The sequence below is a fragment of the Adiantum capillus-veneris genome, chromosome 6, assembly GCF_014529385.1.
Source record: "Adiantum capillus-veneris isolate H3 chromosome 6, ASM1452938v2, whole genome shotgun sequence".
NCBI lineage: Eukaryota > Viridiplantae > Streptophyta > Polypodiopsida > Polypodiales > Pteridaceae > Adiantum > Adiantum capillus-veneris.
Window position 1 is genome coordinate 24,629,863 of NC_140936.1, and position 23,286 is coordinate 24,653,148.

General features: G+C 43.0%; 1 protein-coding gene across 1 annotated transcript in view; it reads right to left on the bottom strand.

Annotated features, from left to right (window-relative positions):
- Positions 1-23,036, bottom strand: part of LOC147455270 (uncharacterized) — a 41,123-nt gene extending 18,087 nt beyond the window's left edge. Inside the window, exon 1 of the mRNA XM_086514092.1 lies at positions 21,637-23,036. Within this exon, the coding sequence (XP_086370218.1) occupies positions 21,637-22,953 (1,317 nt within the window). The 5' untranslated portion in view covers positions 22,954-23,036. The remainder of the gene's footprint in view (positions 1-21,636) is intronic.
- Positions 23,037-23,286: the final 250 nt, after the last annotated feature.

Genomic DNA, 23,286 nt, shown 5'->3' on the forward strand with positions numbered 1-23,286 from the left:
CATGATTAGAATAGAGTTAGCTCATGGCTTGAAATTGAGCACAAATTACAATAGAGTATAGTTGCAAAAATAGACTTACATCTTTATTCACCATATTTTAACACATGGGTATAAAATGTCGTTGCCTATGCACAAACAATATGTGGTTGTCTATGCACAAACACAAGTGGCTAGTCTTTACACATGGTTTGTAAGGGGTTCTTCACATGGGACATTTCCACACGACTTTTATAGGTGGAAGAGATTGTTCACACAAGAGATGCAACAAAAGCCCGCATCCCAAAAATCCTCCCCTGTGTGGGTTTTGATTGCATATCACTCACACAATCCTCCCCTCAGAACACAGTAGGGTGAGACACACAAAACACAAGCCTCCCCTTGAACACAAATCTGCCTCCCCTAGACACAAAGGGTGTAGGCACACAAAATATCAGGGTATAGGCTCACACACGAAGCTAGTAGGATATTTATGGCTAACTTTCTCTATTGTAGAGCTTAAACATGCAAATAAGCTAATTAATTAATCACACATCTATTGTGACTAATTTAGCAAGGGTAGTGGCCCAAGGTATACACCAAGAACATTCCCATAAACAAGAGCAATTAGCAAAATAGATCAATGGTAATTCTATTATGCAATGCATGGAAGTTTGATTAGTAATTGCAATGGTTTAGAGAGAGAGCGCCAATGCAATCTAGCATAGAAGAATGTGAAACACCTAAGATATAATTAGATTAGAAGATATTAATCTAGCTAACCGCTTTGATACCAGTTGTAAGGTTAAGGTGGATGGGTTAGTGTGCCATTCATGGCATAAGCATGAGTATAATAGAGTTAGCTCCAGGATCGAAATTGAGCACACATTACAATAGAGTATAGTTGTAAAAATAGACTTACATCTTTATTCAGTATAATGTGCCTTTATATAGGCTTATACAAAGAGACGGTCTTTTGACACATGGGTATAAAATGTGGTTGCCTATACACAAAAAATATGTGGCTATACACAAACACAAGTGGCTAGTCTTTATACATGGCTTGCAAGGGGTTCTTCACATGGGCTATTGACACATGACTTTTCTAGGTGGAAGAGATTGTTCACACAAGAGATGCAATAAAAACCCGCATCCCAACATTTAGGTAAGCCCATCGGGAGGGCACCCCCTCAGGGGTTGCACCTTTAAGAAACTAGTCATATAACGTGCGTTCAAAGGGTATTAGAAAAAACTTTTACTTACATGCTAAAGGTACTAAAATGAGCCCTTTTTCTTCAAAAAGTTATTGATTTTTTTCTAGAATCAATTACAAAATCCATTCTATTAAAATAAATCTTTTAAAATTTTCAGATTTTGGCAATTAAAAAACCCATTCATTTGAACTCATGTGGTAACTTACATGTGTAAGAGGTGAACCCCCCAAGGGCACTCCCTAACGTTTTAGGGATGTAACCCATCTCATTGTTTTTGGGTGCAACTTGTGCTTTCCTCCCAATTTTGATTATGGAGCAACACTTTAGAGACACCATCTCCTCACGGTATATTATGGGTGGGTGATCACATGTAGAGGTAGGTCATCTATGATGTAGGCCTAGGAGAGTAGAAGATTCCTTTTCCTAGATAGAGAAGCCATACAATGGAAGCCTTGAGGCTTGTTTTCTCTCTCTTCACCTTGTTGTTTGGGGAGATTCAATTTGGTGTTCTCCATGTAGAGACTGTGTCAGTGGTATCGCACGCAGGAGAAACTAGCAGTGTTAATAGGAGTTGTGTCAAGTGTATCCATTGAGCATGTCATATCTATGCTAGAACAACCTTGTTCACTTGTATGAGAAATTGTTATCAACATGGAGAGCCTTTCCCAGATCTCTCTCTCTCTCTCTCTCTCTCTCTCTCTCTCTCTCTCTCTCTCTAGATGTCTTGTGTCTCTTTACTTCAGTAATCTCTCTTCACCATAGGTTCCTTTTTCATGTATGTGGCATTGTAGGTGTTCTAGATTGGAGTTGAGGTGTTTACAATATCGAAGGCTAATTCTTGTCTTAATTGCATCTTTTTCTACCACCTATGACACCCTTGCCATGCCAACATCTACCACATTTTCACCATCCACTCTAGTTTCTTTTCAACAACCATATCCTTCTCACTTCACATTGCATGACCCCTCCCTTCACACTATATGATACCCTGCTTGACACCTATCACTTTGCTGCATATTATACCTCTAGCTTTACATTGTAGGAGACCCCTAGCTTCACACCATAGGATGCTTCTATCTAGACACCTATGATTACCCTAGCTTCACACTGTAGGATACTTATATCTAGACACCTATGATTATCCCTCAATTTTACTCTGATCAGTAGGCAGGGGTACTCTTTCACCATAGATAGGTCTACTGGTCAACTTTTACCCCTTGCTTCACATTGTAGAAGAGCCCTAGCTTTACCCCATAGGATACTTCTATCTAGAAACCTATGGTTACCCCTTAATTTTACTATGATTAGCAGCACAGGGGTACTATTACACCATAGATAGGTCTATCGATCAGATACACGTAGATAAAAAAGGAAAAAAGTCAATATTGGAATGCATCAGCTTTGCATGTAGATATTATGCCATCACTTCATGAAAAAATGAAAGAATCTTGGTGATGTTTTGAAGTACTATGTCATAGAGCTCCTTAATGCCACATTTCCCATGGTTGGAGGAGTAGAGGATCTCTTCTCTAATAAATGGATGCACACAAGGATGCATACAAGTTCTGTAATCACAAATGGTTGGATGTTCATAAAGCACACAAGAACAAATGGGGAAAGCATCCCTTTCTTGAAAAGAAGATTTGAAGCACATCAAGCCCGTGTATTACAACTTTCCTAACTAGTTGAGCTAGTAGAGAAAGGCCACTAGGGTGCAAGTGGAGGTGGAAAGTTTTCATCACGTTGGTAGTGAAGTTTGGGTGATATTTCACGATTCTTTTGTAAGTGTTTCTCTATTTCTTTTATAGTTAAATATATTTTATTTGTAACTGCTTGTTCTAATCTTTATGTTGTGTTTATTGCTTCTAAGTTCTAATAGTGGGCCATCACTCGAAGGGGTCCCGCAAGGCTCGATTGCAGTTATGGTGCAAATATAGGTCTCCATGCATTGATCGAGAATTTGAAATTTCAAGCTAGATCCATAAGCTACACAAACTTTGAACAAAGTTTACGTTGATGTTGTTTTGTGTTTTTTCTTTCTTTTCTTAAAAGAAAAATTTGTTTGTTCTCTCCTTTTTATTTGGAAACCCCATTTGAAATCTGGCTATTACAAGAGGAGTTGTTGTCACTAGAGTAGCATGCTAGAGTGCTTACCTATAGTTTCTGTGTATCTATCCATATATGTACTTATTGGGGATGCACCTCCAATTTTTCAATAAAAATTTGGCTCTATATTGATATGATTTTCTATTTTTTCATTGGCACACTCAAATATGTGTTGTACAACTAGTAAGCAATGCAAAAAACTTTTTGGAATTTTTTTGCCTAATCTCTACGGTTTGCAATTATATCGATGTTTTTTATGCATGTTTTTGAGGAAATGGCTCGTTGTCTACTAGATTATTGGCATCGATATGTGCAATAGTAATTATGGATATGAGAGGCTAGCAATTGTGATAGCTATCCCCATCTCAATGCTATGATAGACACATGTATAATCACTTCCTTTTGATGCTTTTACAAACGCTTGTACCAAGACCATGGGAATCCCCATTCAGTGTTTGGGTGTAAAGTCTTTAGACTCCCTTATAATGGTGGGATATATTGGTGGCGAATGGTTAGATACTTGTGTTTATACTTGATGGTCAAGAGAAGTAAGTAGCTTTACCTTGCTCTACCAATATTCTCTCCAATTTCTTTAGTTATTTTACGAATATCTTGCAATAGTGGATTCAACCTTCCATAGTGAGCTAGAAAACATACGTTTGTAGTTGAAGATACTTGGAATATTGATCTAAGGCCCTTAGAGTGGAGAGGTTTCATTACTCTATACTACGTAAATCCCTAGGCTAGAGCACAATCCAATATCCTCTCTAAGGTACTTTTTTTCTTTTGCAATTCCCACATTATGTGGGATATTTGTATTAAAAAAACAAGAAAGATGCTACTTCTTTTTCTTCTTCCTACTGACCAAACTAATACTTGTAGAAAAACTAGGGACTCTTGCAATATGACTCAGGCGATTGAGATTCTTCCCTTGAGGGGCGTCAACAAAGTCATCTTGCATTTGAGTTTTCTCAACTGTCAATCCCTCATGCAATGACCCTTCCAGCTTACGTTGCTCTTCAATCTTGTGTCTAGGAGTAACGGAACCTGTATTGGGTCGCATTTGGGTTTCATATTTGACAAGGCGTCAAGCAAGGATTCTTCAGTGTTTTTCTCCTCCTCCTTTTTTGTCGTAAGTGGGCTATCTTCCTTAATGACTCCATCTTCCACCACATCCTTGACCCTCCCTTTCTCCAAGGGAATGCTAGAATTCTCGATCACCTTGAGATCTCTATCAATCCGCTTCCACGTGTTTTTGACCAATGATGGGTTTAATGCCAATCCCAGCCATAGGGCAGTTCCTAGCATAATGACCAATCTTGTGACATTTGTAGCATGGATTGGGGAATGAAGCAAAGCCAAGTCCTACCAAAAAGCACTAAAGCTTCCCATGTATAGATCCACAAATTGTGGTCTGGGTCTATCCATGCTCCACAAAATGCAAATCGTGGTATCTAATTCTAGATCTCATCCTCTGCAGCTTACGGAGAAACACCATACGGCCCATTTCCAAGTCAATGGCTTGAATGTGATCGTGCAACTGGATTAGGAGTCTTTTGAACAAAACATAGAGTGTGCAAAAGTGTATTATATCATCCTCTAGGTAGAACTCTAGTGACCATGGCATTGCATAAGCAAAAAATGAGGCTGCTCAAACCACTCCTCTTATTCAAAGATCTTAAACGGCCTCCTTTAAAGAACACCTAGCCACATAAGAACCCTTTTCCACTTTGGTGAAGTGTTGTACTTCTTTTCTATTACTGAATGCAATAGCTACCCAATCCCAATCCTCTCTAGTGTACTCTTAACTAAATTTGGAGAAACACTCTTAAAAGCTTTGTTCTATCTAAACTATCTTGCTATAGCCAAAGAAATCCTTTTGATATTGGCTAATCCTTCACAAGGTAGTGTGCATTCAAGCCCAAACTAAAAATATAGAGATGCTAATAAATTTTCTCTAGATATAAATCTCATGAAAAAGACACATTGATTTTATTTTTCTTTCCTTGACAATAAATCAAGTATGAAGGTGATACAAAATGTTACTTACAATAACTTCTACCCATGTCCTAGCAATAGTTCCCTTCAGGGGACTATGTTGAATGCTTGGTTGATTGCAAGCCAGCTATATGAAATGGAAATAAAGGATGCTCCTTATGGATAACTAGGAAAAGAAGAATCAAATACAACTTTTAGTTTCTAATCCCTCTTGATTTTACAACATCCCTTGCTAATTCTCCTTTTGATTTATCTACTTCCAAACACAATAAGTTGTCTATCTATAGAGCTAGGATTAACCAGATCTACATCTACAAGGGTCATGTGTTACTTCTAGATTGTCTAACCATAGCGATAGGATCGACTAGATCTTCATTTTCAAGGGTCATTAACTACAAAACTCACAATGGTATGAAGCTCGAATAGTCTCCATTTGACAATGGGAGTTATAGGACCCCGTGTCTTCTATAACAAACTAGCAACATTGAAGCTTGTTTCTAGTACCCCACACTCTTATGTCTCAATTTATAGCTAGGAAAGTTTTTAGGGTGTTGGCTTTGGGTTTCGAAGATTTATACCTTAGTCTCTCTTGTGCCTCCCATAGATGATTAATTTGCATTGCTCTATGCCATCTTGCCATAGACTATTTAGTATTTAATTAAGTCCATCCCTCATGCAATTGTATCTCTGTTTTTTTTTGTCTTGATACAAAATCATAGAATTTTAATGGCAAGAAATTACACGATATAGTATTTACAATATTTAAGACACTACTTTAGAAGTTCATCTTTAAGATATCACATGTGTTAAAAGGCTAAAAGAGACTCTCTACTAAATCCTACATGGGAACAAAATAATTATCCTTAAGAAACATATGGGTAGTTTTGTTAAAAAATTTAAAAGTACCAAATAAATACCCCAATTTTGAGCTCACGTGATTTACTTGGGAGGTCCAAGCCACAAGCGAGGCGATGGCATATATAAGACAAACTACCTCATTAAAGGTACTTGCATATGAATGTTAAATGCAATCACTGCACTTCATATTAAAACAAGTGAAAGGGTCACGGTGGCTTTCTAAAACAATAAGAAAATGATAAAATCATTAGGTTGAGTTTAACTAGAATTATATAAGGTAAAGCATTATTCAGGAATATATCTTTTATTGAGGGACTAAGTTTCCTCCTTGCAAAGAAGCAAACCGAAAATAATAGTCGAATTTTTGAATTTGCAAGATTTTTGAACTAAGTTCTCACATATTTCACCATGTTTTCTTCCCTTTACCATGGTTTGGTCATTTAGTGCGTGTGTGTATATATATATATGTGTGTGTGTGTGTGTGTGTGTGTGTGTAAAATAAATAAAGATATGTATGTATGTATGTATATGTATAGAATTTACTAGAATTATGCAAGGTGAAGTTTCACTTTAGTATTCTAAAAGAATAGAATGCAAGTGAAGTCAAGCCATGTAAGTAAAAGTGAAATAGAAAGATTCATTGTATATGTTAAAATGAGAATAACATTTAAGGTAAGTCTCCATCATGGCACTGAAAACAATGAAAGTATGTCTAACCCAACTCAACAGTAAGCTTCTTTTAGAAAGCCAAAAAAGATACATATAGTTATCCAATGCAAGCTAATGAGCAATATAAAAAGAATGTGAGTAGGACTCAAGGGACAGTGCACAAAGGAGGGAAGATTTTAATTAGAAATTGTGGAAAATGGTGGAAGGGAGGAAGACTAAAGGAATTTGAGACACTCTAGAGAGGTAGGAGTAGCTTGAGTTGAGCTTAGCTCTAGAGACACTCTAGAGAGGTAGGAGTAGCTTGAGTTGAGCTTAGCTCACCATCTTGGGAACACTTTGATCCATGCACCTTCGATGCATACTTTCCAAGTGTGACTACAAGTAGTATCCACAATTCTATTTTTGTTATGTAGAGATTTTAGAGTTTGGCATCGAAGTAGGTCTCCCTGATCCCAGAAAATTAAAAGTCCTTTCAAAATATCTTGAGTGCATAAGTGAAGGGTGAATTTAGGAAATGAAATGACCACTGAGGTGGAAAGTCAAAAGAATTTTTGTATGCATATAAATAGAGATGGTTGAATAACCTTTTATTTTAAGCCATTAGGAAAACCATTAGTTTGGCATTAAAGTATACATACCAAAGGAATTTTATTGTTTCAATAGCTCTTTCTAGCAAATAGCGATCAGTGAAGGTAGCAGCTTGTTGCATTTCTAATTACAAGCAGGAGGAACATGGATATATATGTGGCTTTTCCAGTGTCACGCCAAGGGTAAGGCCAAGGGGGGACGCACCCTAGGCATTGACCGTCACAAAATAGAGAACTGAAGACCTTGATGGTTATGCAAGGGCCTATGGAGTGTTATTTGCTTCATCATCGTCTTTAATTACTACCTGTAGCGGTTGCCAACAAGTCTCTCTCTCTCTCTCTCTCTCTCTCTCTCTCTCTCTCTCTCTCTCGCGCGCGCGCTACTTGCTACCGCCATGGGAGAGAGCTTACACTTTCACATGTTCTTTTGGGTTGGGTGCCCAAGTACCCCAGAGCACCAAGTGGTTAGTCCCAAAGGGAATTCTCTCACAACCTTATCTCTTGAAGGTTTTGAAGCATCAAAGCTTTGACAAGCATGCAAGCACAGACGATGCCATAAGCCACAAAAAACACAAGACTTTAAAAAATTCTCCTATGTAGAAATTGCAAAAGTGAAGCTTTGGAATTTTGGGTGAGGGGTTATGCAAAGAGATTCTCTATTTGTCTAAGATTTGAGGATTGCGTAGCACAATATGGAAAGTGCTAAATTTCAAGACATTGGGAACCGTCTCCTTGCACACGATCGAAGGTCTACAACCATAGATTTGAGCCAATTTTGAGGCTCAAATTTTGGAATGTGAGCAAGTCGTGCAAAGAAAGTGATAAACCATGGAAAGAAACAAATGCAAGGCTATGAAACACGCAAGCATCATGTAGAGATGTTCCTACAACTTCCAAATGGAAATGGTCTTCGAGAGGTGTAGATATCTTGCAAGTTATGGAAATGGTCTTCGAGAGGTTTTCAGAGTTCGGTAAGCACAATAACATTAATAACATTGAAGTTTAAATTTCCTATTTATTTTACTTTTGTAGAAATTTTTTCACAAGCATAAGAAGGCTTTGAAGCCATTACGCATGCACTTGTTAGGACAAATTGCTTGGCCTTAGGGTGTGTTGGAAATAGGGTGAAGGGAAAAACACACAGCTTGGAGAAGATGAAGAAGGTACATAAAGTAGTATTTCTTAATGCATATAATGGAAAGATAAGTTAGCCCTACAGTGATGGACGTATATACAATTCACGGGGAAAAAACCTCCTAGTGAGGGAAAAAATGCCCCGACAGTCCTAAGTGTGTTCACACACATTACTACCACATATGTTTGGTAACAAATCCCTCCTAGGAGTGATGTAGTGAACGAAAGATGGCACTTATTATATAGGAAAATGACATGTCTTGAGGACATGATCAGTCCACAAAGGGGAGTAAGCCCAAAGCTTTGTGGAATTCTTCAAACTTCTCACAAGACAACGCCTTTGTGAAAAAGTTGCAAGGTTGTCTTGTGTTGGCACATAAGCCAAGCTGATCTCTCATGCTGAGAGTCTCTCCCTGACATAGTCATAATGCACCTTGATGTTCTTTGTGCGAGCATGAAAAACTGGGTTCCTTGCAGCTGCCAATGCGCTCTGACTGTCAATGTAGATGATGTTGGAAGTGTCCTATCCAAAACCCAAATCATCCATAAGGCGAATGAGCCATACATACTCAGCCGTACTCGTAAAGAATTCCTTGTACTCAGCCTCACAACTGGAAGTAGCCATATTAGGTTGCTTCTTCCTCAACCATGATATGCATGAACTTCCGAGCATGAAACAGAAACCACTTGTGGACACTTGCATTGTCATGCCTAGGGCAACCTTGGGCCGACTGCTAAGGTGGGCAAGGAGCCATAAAAGGATAAGGGCTATATAAAGGGCAATAAGGAGGAGGGTTCTCATATCTTTCTCAGTAAGAGGGATAGGATTCACGATCTACGACATACTCTCGATGCAATCAGGGCACTGCAGACAAGTCTACCCTAAAAGGCTAAGGGCTATATAAAGGGCGATAAGGAGGAGGGTTCTCATATCTTTCTCAGTAAGTGAGATAGGATTCATGATGTGCGACATACTCTAGATGCAATCAGGGCACTGCAAACAAGTCTGACATTAGAAGGCAAGGCCTTTAAATGGTGGATGTCTCTCAAGGACAAGGACATCATACAACAGACTTGGGCAGGCTTTGAGGTTGTATTTAGAAAGGAGTTTCTGCCCATGAATGAAGCTGACAGAAATCGGTCAACTTGGGATAAGTGTTCCATGCAACAACATAATACACTATTGGAATATATCTCCCACTTTCGGGATTTCATTCTCAAGCTAGAGGGGTTAGATACTTCAATAAATGCGTGGGTTTATCCATAGTCTGACACCAGATCTTAAGAATCATATTAAGACTCAAGATCCTAAGACACTTGAGGAGGCCATAGTGCAGGCTCATATCCACGATGATCCTGATGATAACACATCACAGTACTCACGTGCCTAACACTACACATGCTAATACATGTACACAACATGGGTACAATAAAAAAATTTATAGTACCCAATTCAGAGACTTCCAAGAAATCCAAGGGGTATAGAGGGCCTCTCTCTATAGAAGAGTTTAAGAAGCAAAAAAAGAAAAACTATGTTTTCAATGTTAAGGAAGTGAAAGCGTTAGCCTTCTTGCCCTCCCTTTTCCTTCAGAGCAGACACAAATGGAGGCTCATGCTATGCCCTAGAGGGACTCCTCCGAAGCCCCCTCGTCCGACCCCGCTGAGCCCACCATTGGACTTGCTCTTTCACCGCAGAGCAAGTGAGCCTAGCCACAAAGGTAGAGTGCTTGCAAGCGACTTCTGTCATCTGCAAGATTCTTGGCACCCGACCTAGCAGAGGAGAGCTACGTGACCTTCTCTGGGCCCACCTTCTCGCAGAGGTGGGCAAGATCTTGGACGTATAGATACTCAGACGAGTTTACTATCAGATCGAGTTTGAGACCTCCAAGATGGCGTCCAAGGTCATCGCCATGAGTCCTTTGACCATCCGAGCAGCTCGAGCCCACTTTCGACAGTGGAGACATGGTTTTGACCCTACTTCGAATGTTCTGGTAGAGGAGGCAGACATCCCCATCTCCGTCTGCTTTTCGGGTTTGCGGAGGGAGTACTTACCACTTTTGTCCAGGATCGGCTTAGCTATTGGGACTGTCCTGGAGACACATCGCACGGCAGCCTCAGTAGCTGCCAAGGTGGCTGGCATTCCCTCAGTTCGCGTTTTGGTCAGAGACACTCAGACGCTCCCGAAGTTTATTCTTCTGCCTCGGGTGAGTGGGGGTTGGTTTAGAGAGAGTGTGGAGTATTCGGGCCTCCCGAACCAGTGCTTCATTTGTCGACAGATGGGCCATCTAGCAAAGGCCTGTCCATGGAGGAGGCCTCGACCTACACCACAGACTGAGCCCCAGTCGGCAAAGGCTGGCCAACAAACAGAGACAGAGGTACAACGCACACATGTGGATCCACCCTCTGAGCCTAGGGCTCCAGCGGAGGAGGGATGGCAGCAGGCCCGTGGTCGAGGACGATAGGGGCCACAACGACAGCCTGGCACTCAGAGTGGTCCTCAGGTGCCTACTCGACAGTAGTGAGTTCCCATGGGGAACCGGTTTGTCCTCTTGAGCAGGATGAGGTCCCTATTTGAGCCCCCACCCCAGCTTCACATTTGACAACCCCTCCCCCCCCAAAGTTCCCCCCCTCCTCATCATCCTCCCACCCCTCTACCTTTGCCTCTTCCCCCCGCCCCTCTACCTCTGCCGCTTCCCCGACCCTCTTCTCCACTGCTCCCCCCTGCTCCTTCTCGCCCCCCTCCCACTTCAATTCCACAGTCGACCCAGGGGGCAGGGCCTTCTCTGGCTGCTACGATATCTCTTGGAAATGCCTTTGCCACGAGTCGCTTCGCGAGAGAGGGACAACCTTTCTTATTGCCCCCTCTACAGGTATAGACGTCTCCCCTTACAGCTATCCCTCGTGATCTGACGAGCATTGACATCCGGCACTGATGGGACTTCTTCAACTACGACTTTACCCATTTTCTCGGTGACCCCTCAGCAAACCATGAGGCAACCTGCTTCAGGGTCCATGTTCTGTTCCTTGCAGCTAGGGGGAAAGAGGCCTGGGACTCAGCAGTTGGCTTCTCCTTTCCCCTTTACGACAGGGACCAGACTTAGTGGACTCTCGACTCAGTGTTGGGATGGTTGCATACATAGGTCCTAGGGTTCTCTCACCTTATGGGAGAACTAGGAGTTACAAACATGCTTCAGACTTTGTGGCCATTGGCCAAGTTTGCAGTGACACCTCTAGATACAGCAGGATGTAGACACATTGCGGTTTACTTCTTTGCCGATACATAGTGCTTGCCATGCTATGTATACATTCATGAGGACTCGTGACATAGGAGGTTGCTTTACGTACGGCTCGCACTGCTTGGGCTTGGGCTTGACACTCGTTTCAGTCACGCCTATCTAGAGGAAGTTTGGATGCATATTACTCCCCATCCAAGCCAGCCTCAAAGATAGCCCGTCTAGTTGCTGTGACAGCATCTGTTCTCTCTCGTTCCCCATGAGGAGAGTCTCATGGAACGTGCAGGGACTAGGCGGGCCCCATTTTCAGCGTCAGCGGGGCCGACTGCGTCAAGAGCTTCAGCGCTGCCTTGTGGGAGGAGAGATTGATCTCCTTATGCTTCAGGAGCACCATCTGTGTGAGAGCCGCATTAGATGTTGTGGTCAGCTCTTGCGTGGACGATATGACACTTTTTGGTAAGCTCCGTTTGGACCTGGAGGCATCCAAGGTGGGGTATGTATGACTATTGTGGACTCTTTGCAGCATGCCATTGTGGGCAGAGGGATTATTGTGCAAGGCAGGGCTCAGTGGATTACTATGCAGGTTCAGGGTTACCTTGTGGGCTTCCTGAACATCTATGCGCCCAATGTTGTGAGTGCTCGAGCAAAGTTTTGGTCACAAATAATTAAGTCTCTGCCGCAGAAAGAACACTGGTGCATAGGAGGGGACTTCAACATGTTGGAGGACCCTTCTCACAGGATTGGTGGTAGCCATGCAACTGTGCATGGAGTTGAGTTGGCAGCTTGGGAGAGGTTTTGTATGACTCTGAGGGTCTCGGATGTTTGGCAGCACTCGACAGTCTTGCCTTCTCTCGTTCGAACCGCAGAGTGGGAGGAGTGAATCTATCGTGGATAGGTCACTTCTACACTAGTGACCACTTCAGTGACTTGGGAGGGACAGTTGGCATTCTGGCAGGGACTTCCTTCTCGGACCATGCACCAGTGATCCTCACAGTGGCAGACATGCAGAGGAGTGGGAGCATGATGCTTCGCATCCCATAGAGGGTCTTGTTGGACTCTGCACTCAGAGAGCGAGTAGAGGCTCTCTGGACAGAGAGCTTGGAAAGGCAGGATTCTCCTGCTGACAGAGTGGCCTCAGGATTAGCTTAGATTAGCCATTTCTTTCTCCAGGAGTCTTTGGCTTGCCGGGCTACAGCGAGAGAGGAGGAGAACCGTTCCAGACGGAGCATTGCTTCGTTATAGAGGATGCAAGAGCAACATCCAGACAGTCCATGGTTGGAGGACCAGCTACAGCAGGCTTGACAGGAGCTTGTTAGCACAGAGGAGAGGCGACATGAGTTCGTTTTTCACCGACAGGCATCTCAGTGGACCCAGGTGGGCGACACAGTGACTGGTGCTTTCTTTGAGGCAGTGGGACCTCGGCATTCGCATGCCAAGGTCAGTCAGGCGGAGGCCCTACGGGTCAGTTGCTTCTAAGCCCGAGGATATGCGTGCAGTTGCTACTGACTTTTACAGTGAGTTACTGTCTGCTACAGAGCCCCAATCAGAGCGTCAGGATGCATGCAGGGAGGAGGTTTGGGCACAGATGCCTTGTCTTATGACTGAGGAGATGCGTCAGAGGCTTGAGCTGCCACTTCAGCTTAAGGAGCTTAGGGCCCTCCCCCGTGGTAGCTGTCCAGGTGAGGATGGGCTGACTCCCATTTTTTTCTTAGAGTACTGGGACCTACTTGGCCCGGATCTCTATAGTGCCTTTCAGTACATTTTGCACACATGAGTGATGCCTGACAGCATGAGTGAGGACCTGATCTACCTCATTCCCAAGGAGGGTGGCTCCTTGGATGAGATTCGACAATGGCGCCCCATCACCATCCTCAACTCATCCTACAAAGTTCTTGCCAAGGCTCTGAGTTTGAGGATTCAGCCACTTCTAGAGAGCCTTATACATGGGACTCAAACAGGTTTTGTCAAGAAAGGTAGTATCCTTGACAACATCAGAAGCATGGTACCTTGTATTCCATGCATGTGTCAGATGTTGGTCATGATTACATATCTATAGCCGAGCTACCGTCTACTGCGTTGCGGCATTGCAGGCTAGGTCATATTAGCCAAAAAGGAATGAGAACTCTGACTCGTTTTGGCTACTTATCTGTCTTGTCTTATGTTGACTTTCCTTCTTGTGAGCATTGTATCTATGGAAAATAGACTAGGTCCGTGCACTTACCATTGGGTCAAAAGCGAGCTAAACCTCTAGATTTAGTGCATAGTGATGTTTGTGGTCCTATGTCAACCAAATCTCTAGGGGGGGGGGCAGCTATTTTGTGACATTCATAGATGACTCTACTCGAAAGGTGTGGGCATATCCTTTGAAACATAAGGATCAATTTCTTCATATGTTCCAGAAATTTTTAGCACTCGTTGTGAATCAGTTTGGCAAGAAACTAAAGAGGTTGAGGACTGAAAATGGTGGAGAGTATGAGCTTGAAAATTTTTGTGTTAAAAGGGGGATTAAAAGGCAGTTGATTGCACCATACACACTAGCTCATAATGGAGTTGCTGAGCACATGAATCGTACGATTCCAGGAAAGAGTTACAACCATGATTTCTAGGGCAAATCTCACACAAGGCTTTTGGGCAGAAGCCGTCTTGACCGCAGTGCACATTATAAATCGTTCGCCTAGTACGCCATTGAATTATGAGATTCGAGAAGAATTATGGTCTAAATGTAAGCCCCACTATGACCATCTACGTGTTTTTGATTGTGAAGCTTATGCTCATGTGCCTAAACAACTTCGATAGAAGTTAGAGCCAAAGTCACACAAATGTATTTTCATTGGATATGGTGCAGATGGAGAGATGGGACATTGTCTCTGGCACCCAGAATCTCGTTGAGTCATTAGTATTTCAGATGTGATCTTCAATGAGTCGAAGATACATAAACAACCTATCAAGGAAATAGAGATTCGGAGATTCACTTTTGAGGATGTTGCCTCGGAGATAGTGAAATCAACTCAGCGGGCTAGTGATGTACCTTCCACTAGCAATGATCCAGAGGGAGCGGATAGCAATGTTCAAGGAGTGAGACGGTCTACTAGAGTCTCTCGTCCACCTGCGTGTTTCGAGCCAGTTCTTGATTACATCTTGTTGAGTGATTGCGGTGAGCCAAGCTGCTACCAAGAAGCCATGATGACGGATGATGTGGTGAAGTGGGAGCAGGGTATGGAATCTGAGTATAACTCAATTCTGGCTAATGACACTCGGGACTTGGTAGAACTTCCAAATGATGTGAAAGCTTTACATTGCAAATGGGATTACAAGAAGAAATTTACCTCAAGTGATCCAAATCCAAAGTACAAGGCTAGACTTGTAGCCAAAGGGTCCAAACAGCAAAAGGGAGTCGATTTTGATGAAATCTTCTTGCCTGTGGTCAAGATGACAATGCTTAGAACCGTACTTGGTCTTGTAGAGATTGAGGACATGGAAATTATCCAAATGGATGTGAAGACAACATTTCTTCGCGGGGATCTCGATGAGGATGCTTACATGCAGCAGCCTGAAGGGTTTGTTCAGGAGGAACGCATCTCGTGAGGAGCTAGTATGTAAGCTCAAAAAGGCACTTTATGGCTTAAAGCAGGGTTCAAGGCAGTGGTATCATAAATTTGATGCATGTATGAGGTCTCAACGATATAAAAGGAGCGAAGAGGATCACTTCTTGTACACAAGAAAGCTAGATGATGGCTCGATGATCATTCTAGTTTTGTATGTTGATGACATGCTTATAGCTGGGAAATCCATTGCGGAAATTGCCAACTTGAAGAAAACACTTAGCAATAATTTTGCAATGAAAGATTTGGGGGATGCTACACACTTTCTAGGCATGCGAATCAGAAGAAATCACAAACGTCGTATTCTTGAGTTATCTCAGGAAACATACATTGAGAAAGTTTTGCAGTGTTTCAATATGCAGGGGGGGGAATCATTGAGTACCCCAATGCAGGCATTCTTGAAACTCAACAAGGAAGATGCACCCAAATCTGATGTTGAGCGAGCTGAAATGGCTAAGGTACCATACTCTTCAGCAGTGGACAGTCTCATGTATGCTATGGTGGCCACAAGACCAGACATTGCTTTTGCAGTGGGAGTGGTGAGCCGATATATGGCAAATCCTGGCAGCAAGCATTGGGAAGCAGTGAAGCACATTTTTAGGTACCTCAAAGGTACGGTCGGCAGGTGTTTATGCTTCGGGAACAGTGATGCATCCATCGTGGGTTATGCGGATGCAGAGTATGCGGGTTGTGTTGACAATAGGACATCTACATCAGGCTATGTCTTCATATTTGCTGGAGCAACAGTATCTTGGAGGTCATGTCTTCAAGATTGTGCGTCGTCTTCCACTACGGAAGTAGAGAAACGTTGCATTGTCGGATGCAAGTAAAGAGGCTATATGGTTATCTCGCTTGGCCAAAACTCTTGGCATTGATGAGACTCCAGTGATATATTGTGATAGTCAGAGTGCTCTTGCATTGGCAAGGAATCCCGTGTTCCATTCCAAATCAAAACACATTGAAGTCAAGTATCATCTCGTGAGAGATTTCTTGGTCAAAAAGCTCATTGATTTGGCCAACATACACACTAACGATAACCCAGAAGATGCTTTGACGAAAGGATTAGCTTTGGAACGGCTTACACATTGCAGTAAGATATTGGGTATAGGTTGAAGCCACTAGATTGCTTCATGGTTGTACATAGCAAGTCACTTGGGCTGCGTTGGCCTTCAAGTGGGAGTTTGTTGGGATTCAGGCCAACTGGTCGGACATCCCACTTACTACTAACCCATCTACTAACTTAACTAGGTATACACTTATTCTTCAATACAACAGAATAAGGAGTTGCAACAGGATAACGTTGTTGTGCGCTCCACCCAAAGCAGGTTTCTCTCTCTCTCTCTCTGCTCTCACACTTGCACTCGCACACGCTTCCCACGGCACCTTCAACATATTTGAATGATATCTTGATATTTTCCAAGGATCAAGAAGAGCATGAGCATCATGTACGATTAGTGCTTGAAAAGATTCGTGCATCAGGTTTATATGCAAAGTTGGAGAAGTGATCTTTTCATCGTTCAAACCATCCATGATTGGGAGACACCCACCTCGGTAAGAGATGTTCAATAATTTCCTCGGATTTGCAAATTTTATCGTATCTTTATACAGGGATACTCCAAGGTGGTTACAGCACTCACAAGGTTGACAGGCCATAATAAGTTTGTCTGGGACTCAGAGGCTGCAAAAGCATTTCAGACTCTCAAGCAAGCTTTCATGACCGCACCCATTCTAATTCATGCAGATCCTACAAAGCCTTTCATCCTAGAAGCAGACGCTTCAGATTTTTCCCTTGGTGCTATTCTATCCCAAGTAGGAGAGGATGGTCGAGTACATCCAGTGGCTTTTCATTCTCGCAAGTTCTCAGCTGCAGAAATCAATTATGAAATCCATGACAAAGAGCTCTTAGCAATCATCGACTCCTTCAACACTTGGTGTAACCTACTTGAAGGAGATCCTCATAAGATCACTGTCTATACAGATCACAAGAATTTGGAATACTTCATGGAATCCCGTGTCTTGAATCATCGCCAATCCAGATGGAGTGGTATCCTATCAAGGTTTGATTTTCTTATCTCTTATAGACCTAGCCGTCAACAAGGTAAGTCAGATGCCTTATCAAGAAGATCCTACCTTGCACCTAGAGAAGGAGATGCAGCATTTGATCAACAAGAGTCAGTGATTTTGAAATCTGAGCAGCTTAAGCTAAGCGCCACCATGAGCCAAGCTCCTGAAGATTCTACTTTTCTTTCTAAGGTGAAGACGCAAATTGCCAAAGACCCACTTGCTCAGAAGATTAGAGAACAACTACAAGGCCAAGAGGTTAATGAGGACTTTCAAGAAATTGATGGACTAATTTACTATAAGGGTCTTCACTATATTCCGCGAGGACCAACACGCTTGGAGGTACTTCAGCAAACGGTACGATCTTCCATCAGTAGGGCATTTAGGGTTTAATAGGACAATTGAGCTTCTCTCCCGTGACTTTTGGTGGCCTCAAATGTGGAAGCTTGTCAAGGAGTATGTAAGCACTTGTGACACTTGCAATAGATCAAAGACCCCTCGTCATCGTCCTCATGGGTTACTCCATCCCTTGCCCATTCCAAGCTAGCCATGGTCATCCATCTCCATGGATTTCATTGTAGAGCTACCCTTGTCACAAGGATTTGACTCCATTTTAGTAGTCGTGGATCGGTTTACAAAAATGGCACACTTCATTCCAACCACTAAAACCATCACCGGCTAAGGTACGGCCAAACTCTTTCTACAGTCTATCGTTATCACGGATTACCGGATGGCATAGTTACTGCTCGAGGCCCACAATTTTCATCTCTAGCTTTTGGAAAAGCTTATTAAAGCTACTCAGAGTACAAATCAACCTCTCCTCAGTCAATCACCCACAAACTGATGGACAAACAGAGAGAGTAAATCAAGTTTTGGAATAGTATCTCCGTTGTACCATCAATTATCACTAGGATAATTTCGTCAATCTCCTACAGCTAGCAGAATTCTCCTATAATAACAGTTTTCATGCATCCACCCGTCACACTCCATTCTTTGCTAATTATGGTCAACCTCCCAAACAGGATATCTACAGACACCATCAAGTCAAGAATCCAGCTGCTATTCATCTTACACAACAATTATCTGCGATTCACAAAGAACTTACAATTTATATCAAAGAAGCTCAATCCAAGTATAAGGAAAGTGCAGTTCTCCATCGCATGCAGTATCCAAAATACAAAGAAGGGGATAAAGTGTGGCTCCTCCGGCATGATCTACGTTCATATCATCCCTGTCAAAAGCTTGATTATCGAAGGCTTGGCCCGTTTAAAATTATCCGTCAAGTCAATCCAGTCACCTATCAACTCCGATTGTCCTCATCCATGAAAATCCATCCAGTCTTTCATGTCTCAGTCCTAGAACCTTGTCACACATCTAAGATCCCAGGAAGAGCCCTTACAACCATCTCCTCCGGTTGATATTCAAGGACATGACGAATATGAGGTCAAGAAAGTCCTAGATTCTCGAGTTTCGCATGGTAGGTTACAGTACTTGGTGCATTGGAAAGGCTATGATGTCAGTGAACGAACCAAGGAACCAGCACACAATCTTCAGCATGCATTTCTCAAAGTCCAAGAGTTCCATCAACAGCATCCATGGAAGCCCCAGTCAAGGAACATTACTGCTCCTCATGGAACTCGTCGCTAGAGGAGGGGGAAATGTCATGGATGCTTGAGAGTCAATCACTGCCTGCATCATCGCCTACATCATCACTAGAAGGCTCTAGAAGAATCTAGAAGGATCTAGAAGATTCTAGAAGGTTCTAAAAGTATCAAGGAGATTCTAGAAGTTTCTAGAAGCATGGAGAAGATTCCGGAAGAATCTAGAAGTTTTTGGAAAGCTCTAAAAAGTTAAAAAAGGATCTAGAAGGTTCTAGAAGAACTAGAAGGATCAAGAAGGTTCTAGAAGATTCTAATCTCCTCAAGAAGAACCTAGAAATTCCTAACCTCCTCAACTAAACTCCTCAAGCACTAGTATAAATAGGGGTCTTGGGTCACAAGCCCCTCAATCTTGCCAACACCAGTTGTGAGCTTCCTATGAGTAAATCCCTCTTCTAGTTCTTATGTTCAAGTCTTGTGCTTGCAATCAAGCCTTGTCTTGTATTCAAATCATATAATCCAAGTCTTGCATCTAGCTCTCTTAATAAAGTATTAAGTCTTATAATCAATATTAAGCTTACTATCAAGCCCAAGTTCTTGTACATTGTGAGCGCCTCCTCTTGCTCTCTTCTAGCTCTATACGTGATCATAACACACTCTTGTCTTCATCTAATTTTTTATTTAAGCCGTTTACGTACAACGCTTACATAGAAACAAAAATTTCATCAATTAAAATGTTCTTGCTGACTTCATTGAACCTTGCACTCAACCCCGTAAACCTAATTGTACTTTTGACTATCATGGTATAGCTCAAGTGGGGAAAAAATAGTGCTCTTACAAAGATCTATCTCACTTTTGTTTCCGAGGAACAAAACGTTTCTCCAAAGAGGGAGTAATGTCAAGACATGGGTAAGGGCAAGGCAAGCACGAACCTTATGCAAGGTGAATTAAACATGTATGTTCAGGAGTTCGTAAAGATGGGCGACAAGCCTATAAGATGATATGATTGGATGGAGATCAACATGCCCTAATTCCTTTTGGCCTTTCATTAAAAGAAAGATAATGACTATGGAAAGCGTTTTGAAACCCATGTTGAATAATCACAAAAATAGCATGTCTTATGAAAGGTAGAATTAAGGTGGCATGGTTAGTGTAGCATTCATAGTGAGTAACTGGACAATGCACATGGTAGAAAACAAATAACATTATCTGATAATGAAATGACCAACAACACCGAAAATGTGTACATTGAATGTGTGGCCACTAAAGCAGTAGCAACATATGGCTAAGTGTACCTCTCAAGAGTCACCATCATCTTCCCAAGGGTCAAATGGTATCTTCCAAAAGCTAAGAGTGGCTCCATAGAAACTAAGTTGACTTCTACAACTGAAGGGTCATTGGAAAGATCTTTGGACTCTTGTGAAACTCACTATGCCATGTGTGGTAGGCCATGTGTCCTCACATGCTCACAAATTGACTAAATTATTGGCTATACAAAAGGTAGTACCTGTAGACGTAGAAGAAGTTTAAGCCAAAGGCCATAATCCAACAACTTATGTCTTTCCCTTTGTCAAGATGAGTGGCCTGCTATGGGGGTGGATATATATCCTCCACTCCTTTGTCCATGTGGCAGTTGATCCATTCCGTCACCCGGTTGTGGGGGTTGCTTAAGCGAATGCAATGATTGAACATTTTTTTGAGCTAGCAAAAGTATAGGTTGAACTGCAAACTACGAGTACTCAAACTGTGGACACCTACGTTCAGGGAGGACACTTGGACCAACTCGAAGCCACGGTTTGCTTGAACTGAAGAGGTTTAATAAAATAATAGTTTATATGTTTGCTTTGCGAAACCAAAAAAAGGCATGACTTGGTTGGCCAGTCACTACAGCTGTCATGGAGCCAAGCAATTAGCATCGCCCATAGATTGCTATAAATACGCCTTCTTAGGTATAGCAAAGGGTCGAGGAGGGAGACTTGTGTAGGCTCAATGCTCACTTTGAATAAATTCCCCTTCCTAAGGGAGGCCAAGCTGTGCTCTATTGAGACTAGTCTTCTGCTATCTGACTACGTACATAGTCTGCTATTGATATACGATCCACATAGAATCCTAACAAACGCTAATGTGTCCTGCAATCATTGGCAATGATTGCTGATGTGGCAGAATCTGACGGCCCTAGGCAAAATTCTGACAACAATCTTTTGCCCGTTCAGTCGCACCATGGACTAGTAGGGTTAGTGTTTATGTTTTCCGCCACAAATATAAAAGACATTTATAAATCTCACTAGCACTTTGAAAAAGGAGGGGAATAAGCTATTTATTAATTAAGTACGGAAAGGCTCTCCTTCAACATAGGCTAACCGTCCTCAATCACATATCTCTCATGATCTCCTTTCTCCTTAAAAATAGGCTAACCATAGTCAACCACATATCTCTCATGATCTCCTTGAAAATAGATAGCCTAACGCATTTCATCGCATACTATGGGTGGGACCATGTGCACAGTGCCACGCTTTAGCATTCTTGCCCCCATGGTGCAACCCGGCTCAGTGTAGCTTAATGAGGGGTAAGGGGATAAGACATGGTCGAAATGAGCGTACCTGGAGGTCGATTTGGTTCAGGACTTTGTCGACTTCAGGGTCGAAGATTCTCTGGCGCAGCTCGTCAGGCTCGAGCCAGAGGCAGTCGTCTTCCAGAGGCGCCTGAGGGCCGAAAAGTCGAGCCTGCTCCTCCTTCCATGCCTGATGCAGCCGATTGCACATTACTGGGCATTCCTGCAGATCGAGCGAAATGGAGCGGGCGTCTGGGCCTCCCGCGAAGCTTTGCTTCACCAACTGCCACCAGCCCAAGATCCGCATCCGCACCCCTGGATCCTGCCGGCATGTCTGCTCAAAGCCCGCCTTACCGATCTTCTCCGCAATCAACTCCAAAAACGCTGCATCCACAAACGTGCCCCCTCCAAGTTGACCGTAGCTTCCTACCACCTCATCCACTGCTATGCTTTCTTCCTCCTCCTCCGCCTTCGCCTGCACCACCAGATCTATGGTGCCCCCTCCAATATCCACTATCATCATCTTCTCCCCCTTCCGAAGCTGCTTCTTTGGCCCCCGCCTCAACTCCATCTGACAGTACACTGATCCCCCCTCGGGCTCCAATATCATCTCCAGCCGCGGCGAGGTCCTCATATTCCCCATTCCTGCCTTCTCCGCACACGCTGTCATCAGCTGCTTTGCCGACACTCCCCATATCGATGGCACCGTGATGCACCACTCTACTTCTTCCCTGCGTAGCGTGTTGTCGTGCGTGAGTCTCAGCATCTGCATGATGAATTCTACCAAGCTACGAAGGTAGTCAACGATCAACCTCTCTGTGGTCAGATCTCCGGGGAGCTTTTGCTGGCGCTTGGCTGCGGGCAGGACAAGATCGAGTTTGAATTGGGTGACGTAGCACCCAAATCGTCGAGTTGCCGCTGAACTGCTTATAGAGTTGCTGGGCATGAAGCTTGTGCTCGCCTGCTGCGCCATGTGGCGACTTGGATCGCTTCGCAGAAGCGGATCGGCGAGGCGGAAAAGGGTGACCCCATTGTTGTACTCTGCGGCGACCTGGTCAAAAGGAATGAAGCCTGCATTGTTGTGAGCCTTGCGAGCGAGCTTACAGGCCTCATTGAAATCATCAAGCGCAGGCCAACCCCACGACTGCAGCTCGTACCTACCCTGCTCTTCATCCCCCTCATAATACAAGGCTGTGATCGTCTTGCAGTATCGCCTTGATCCAGAGTGGATTCCTTTTACGCCAGGCCAATCGAAGAACCTGGACACGCTCTGCTGATCATCTGATCCGCTGACCCCTCGAATATGGACTGCATGTCCAGAATAGGTTGTTCCAAAGTCTATGGCTACCACTATTCTGGATCTCATTTTTCTGTCTGCAAATCATCCTCTGTCGGCAGCAGACCATGTTCTGTCGAGCGTGTAGCTAGGTAGCAAAAAGCTATCTATAATAGTTCAACGAGTACGTTGACCATATATCAACTGGAAAAGTCAATACGGGAAATGCCGTGCTCACCACGGTCGAGACACGCGCAACGAGATTTGTTTTCAGCGCTTCAATTTTTAATTTTTTTGGTTCAATCCCACAAATCCGATATGAACAAAAAAAAAAATGGAGGGCATTTAAACTCCTTAAAATGACGAGTCTTATTTAGTGCTCACCTCGAATCTTTGGAGTATTCTACACTTGAATCTTAGGTC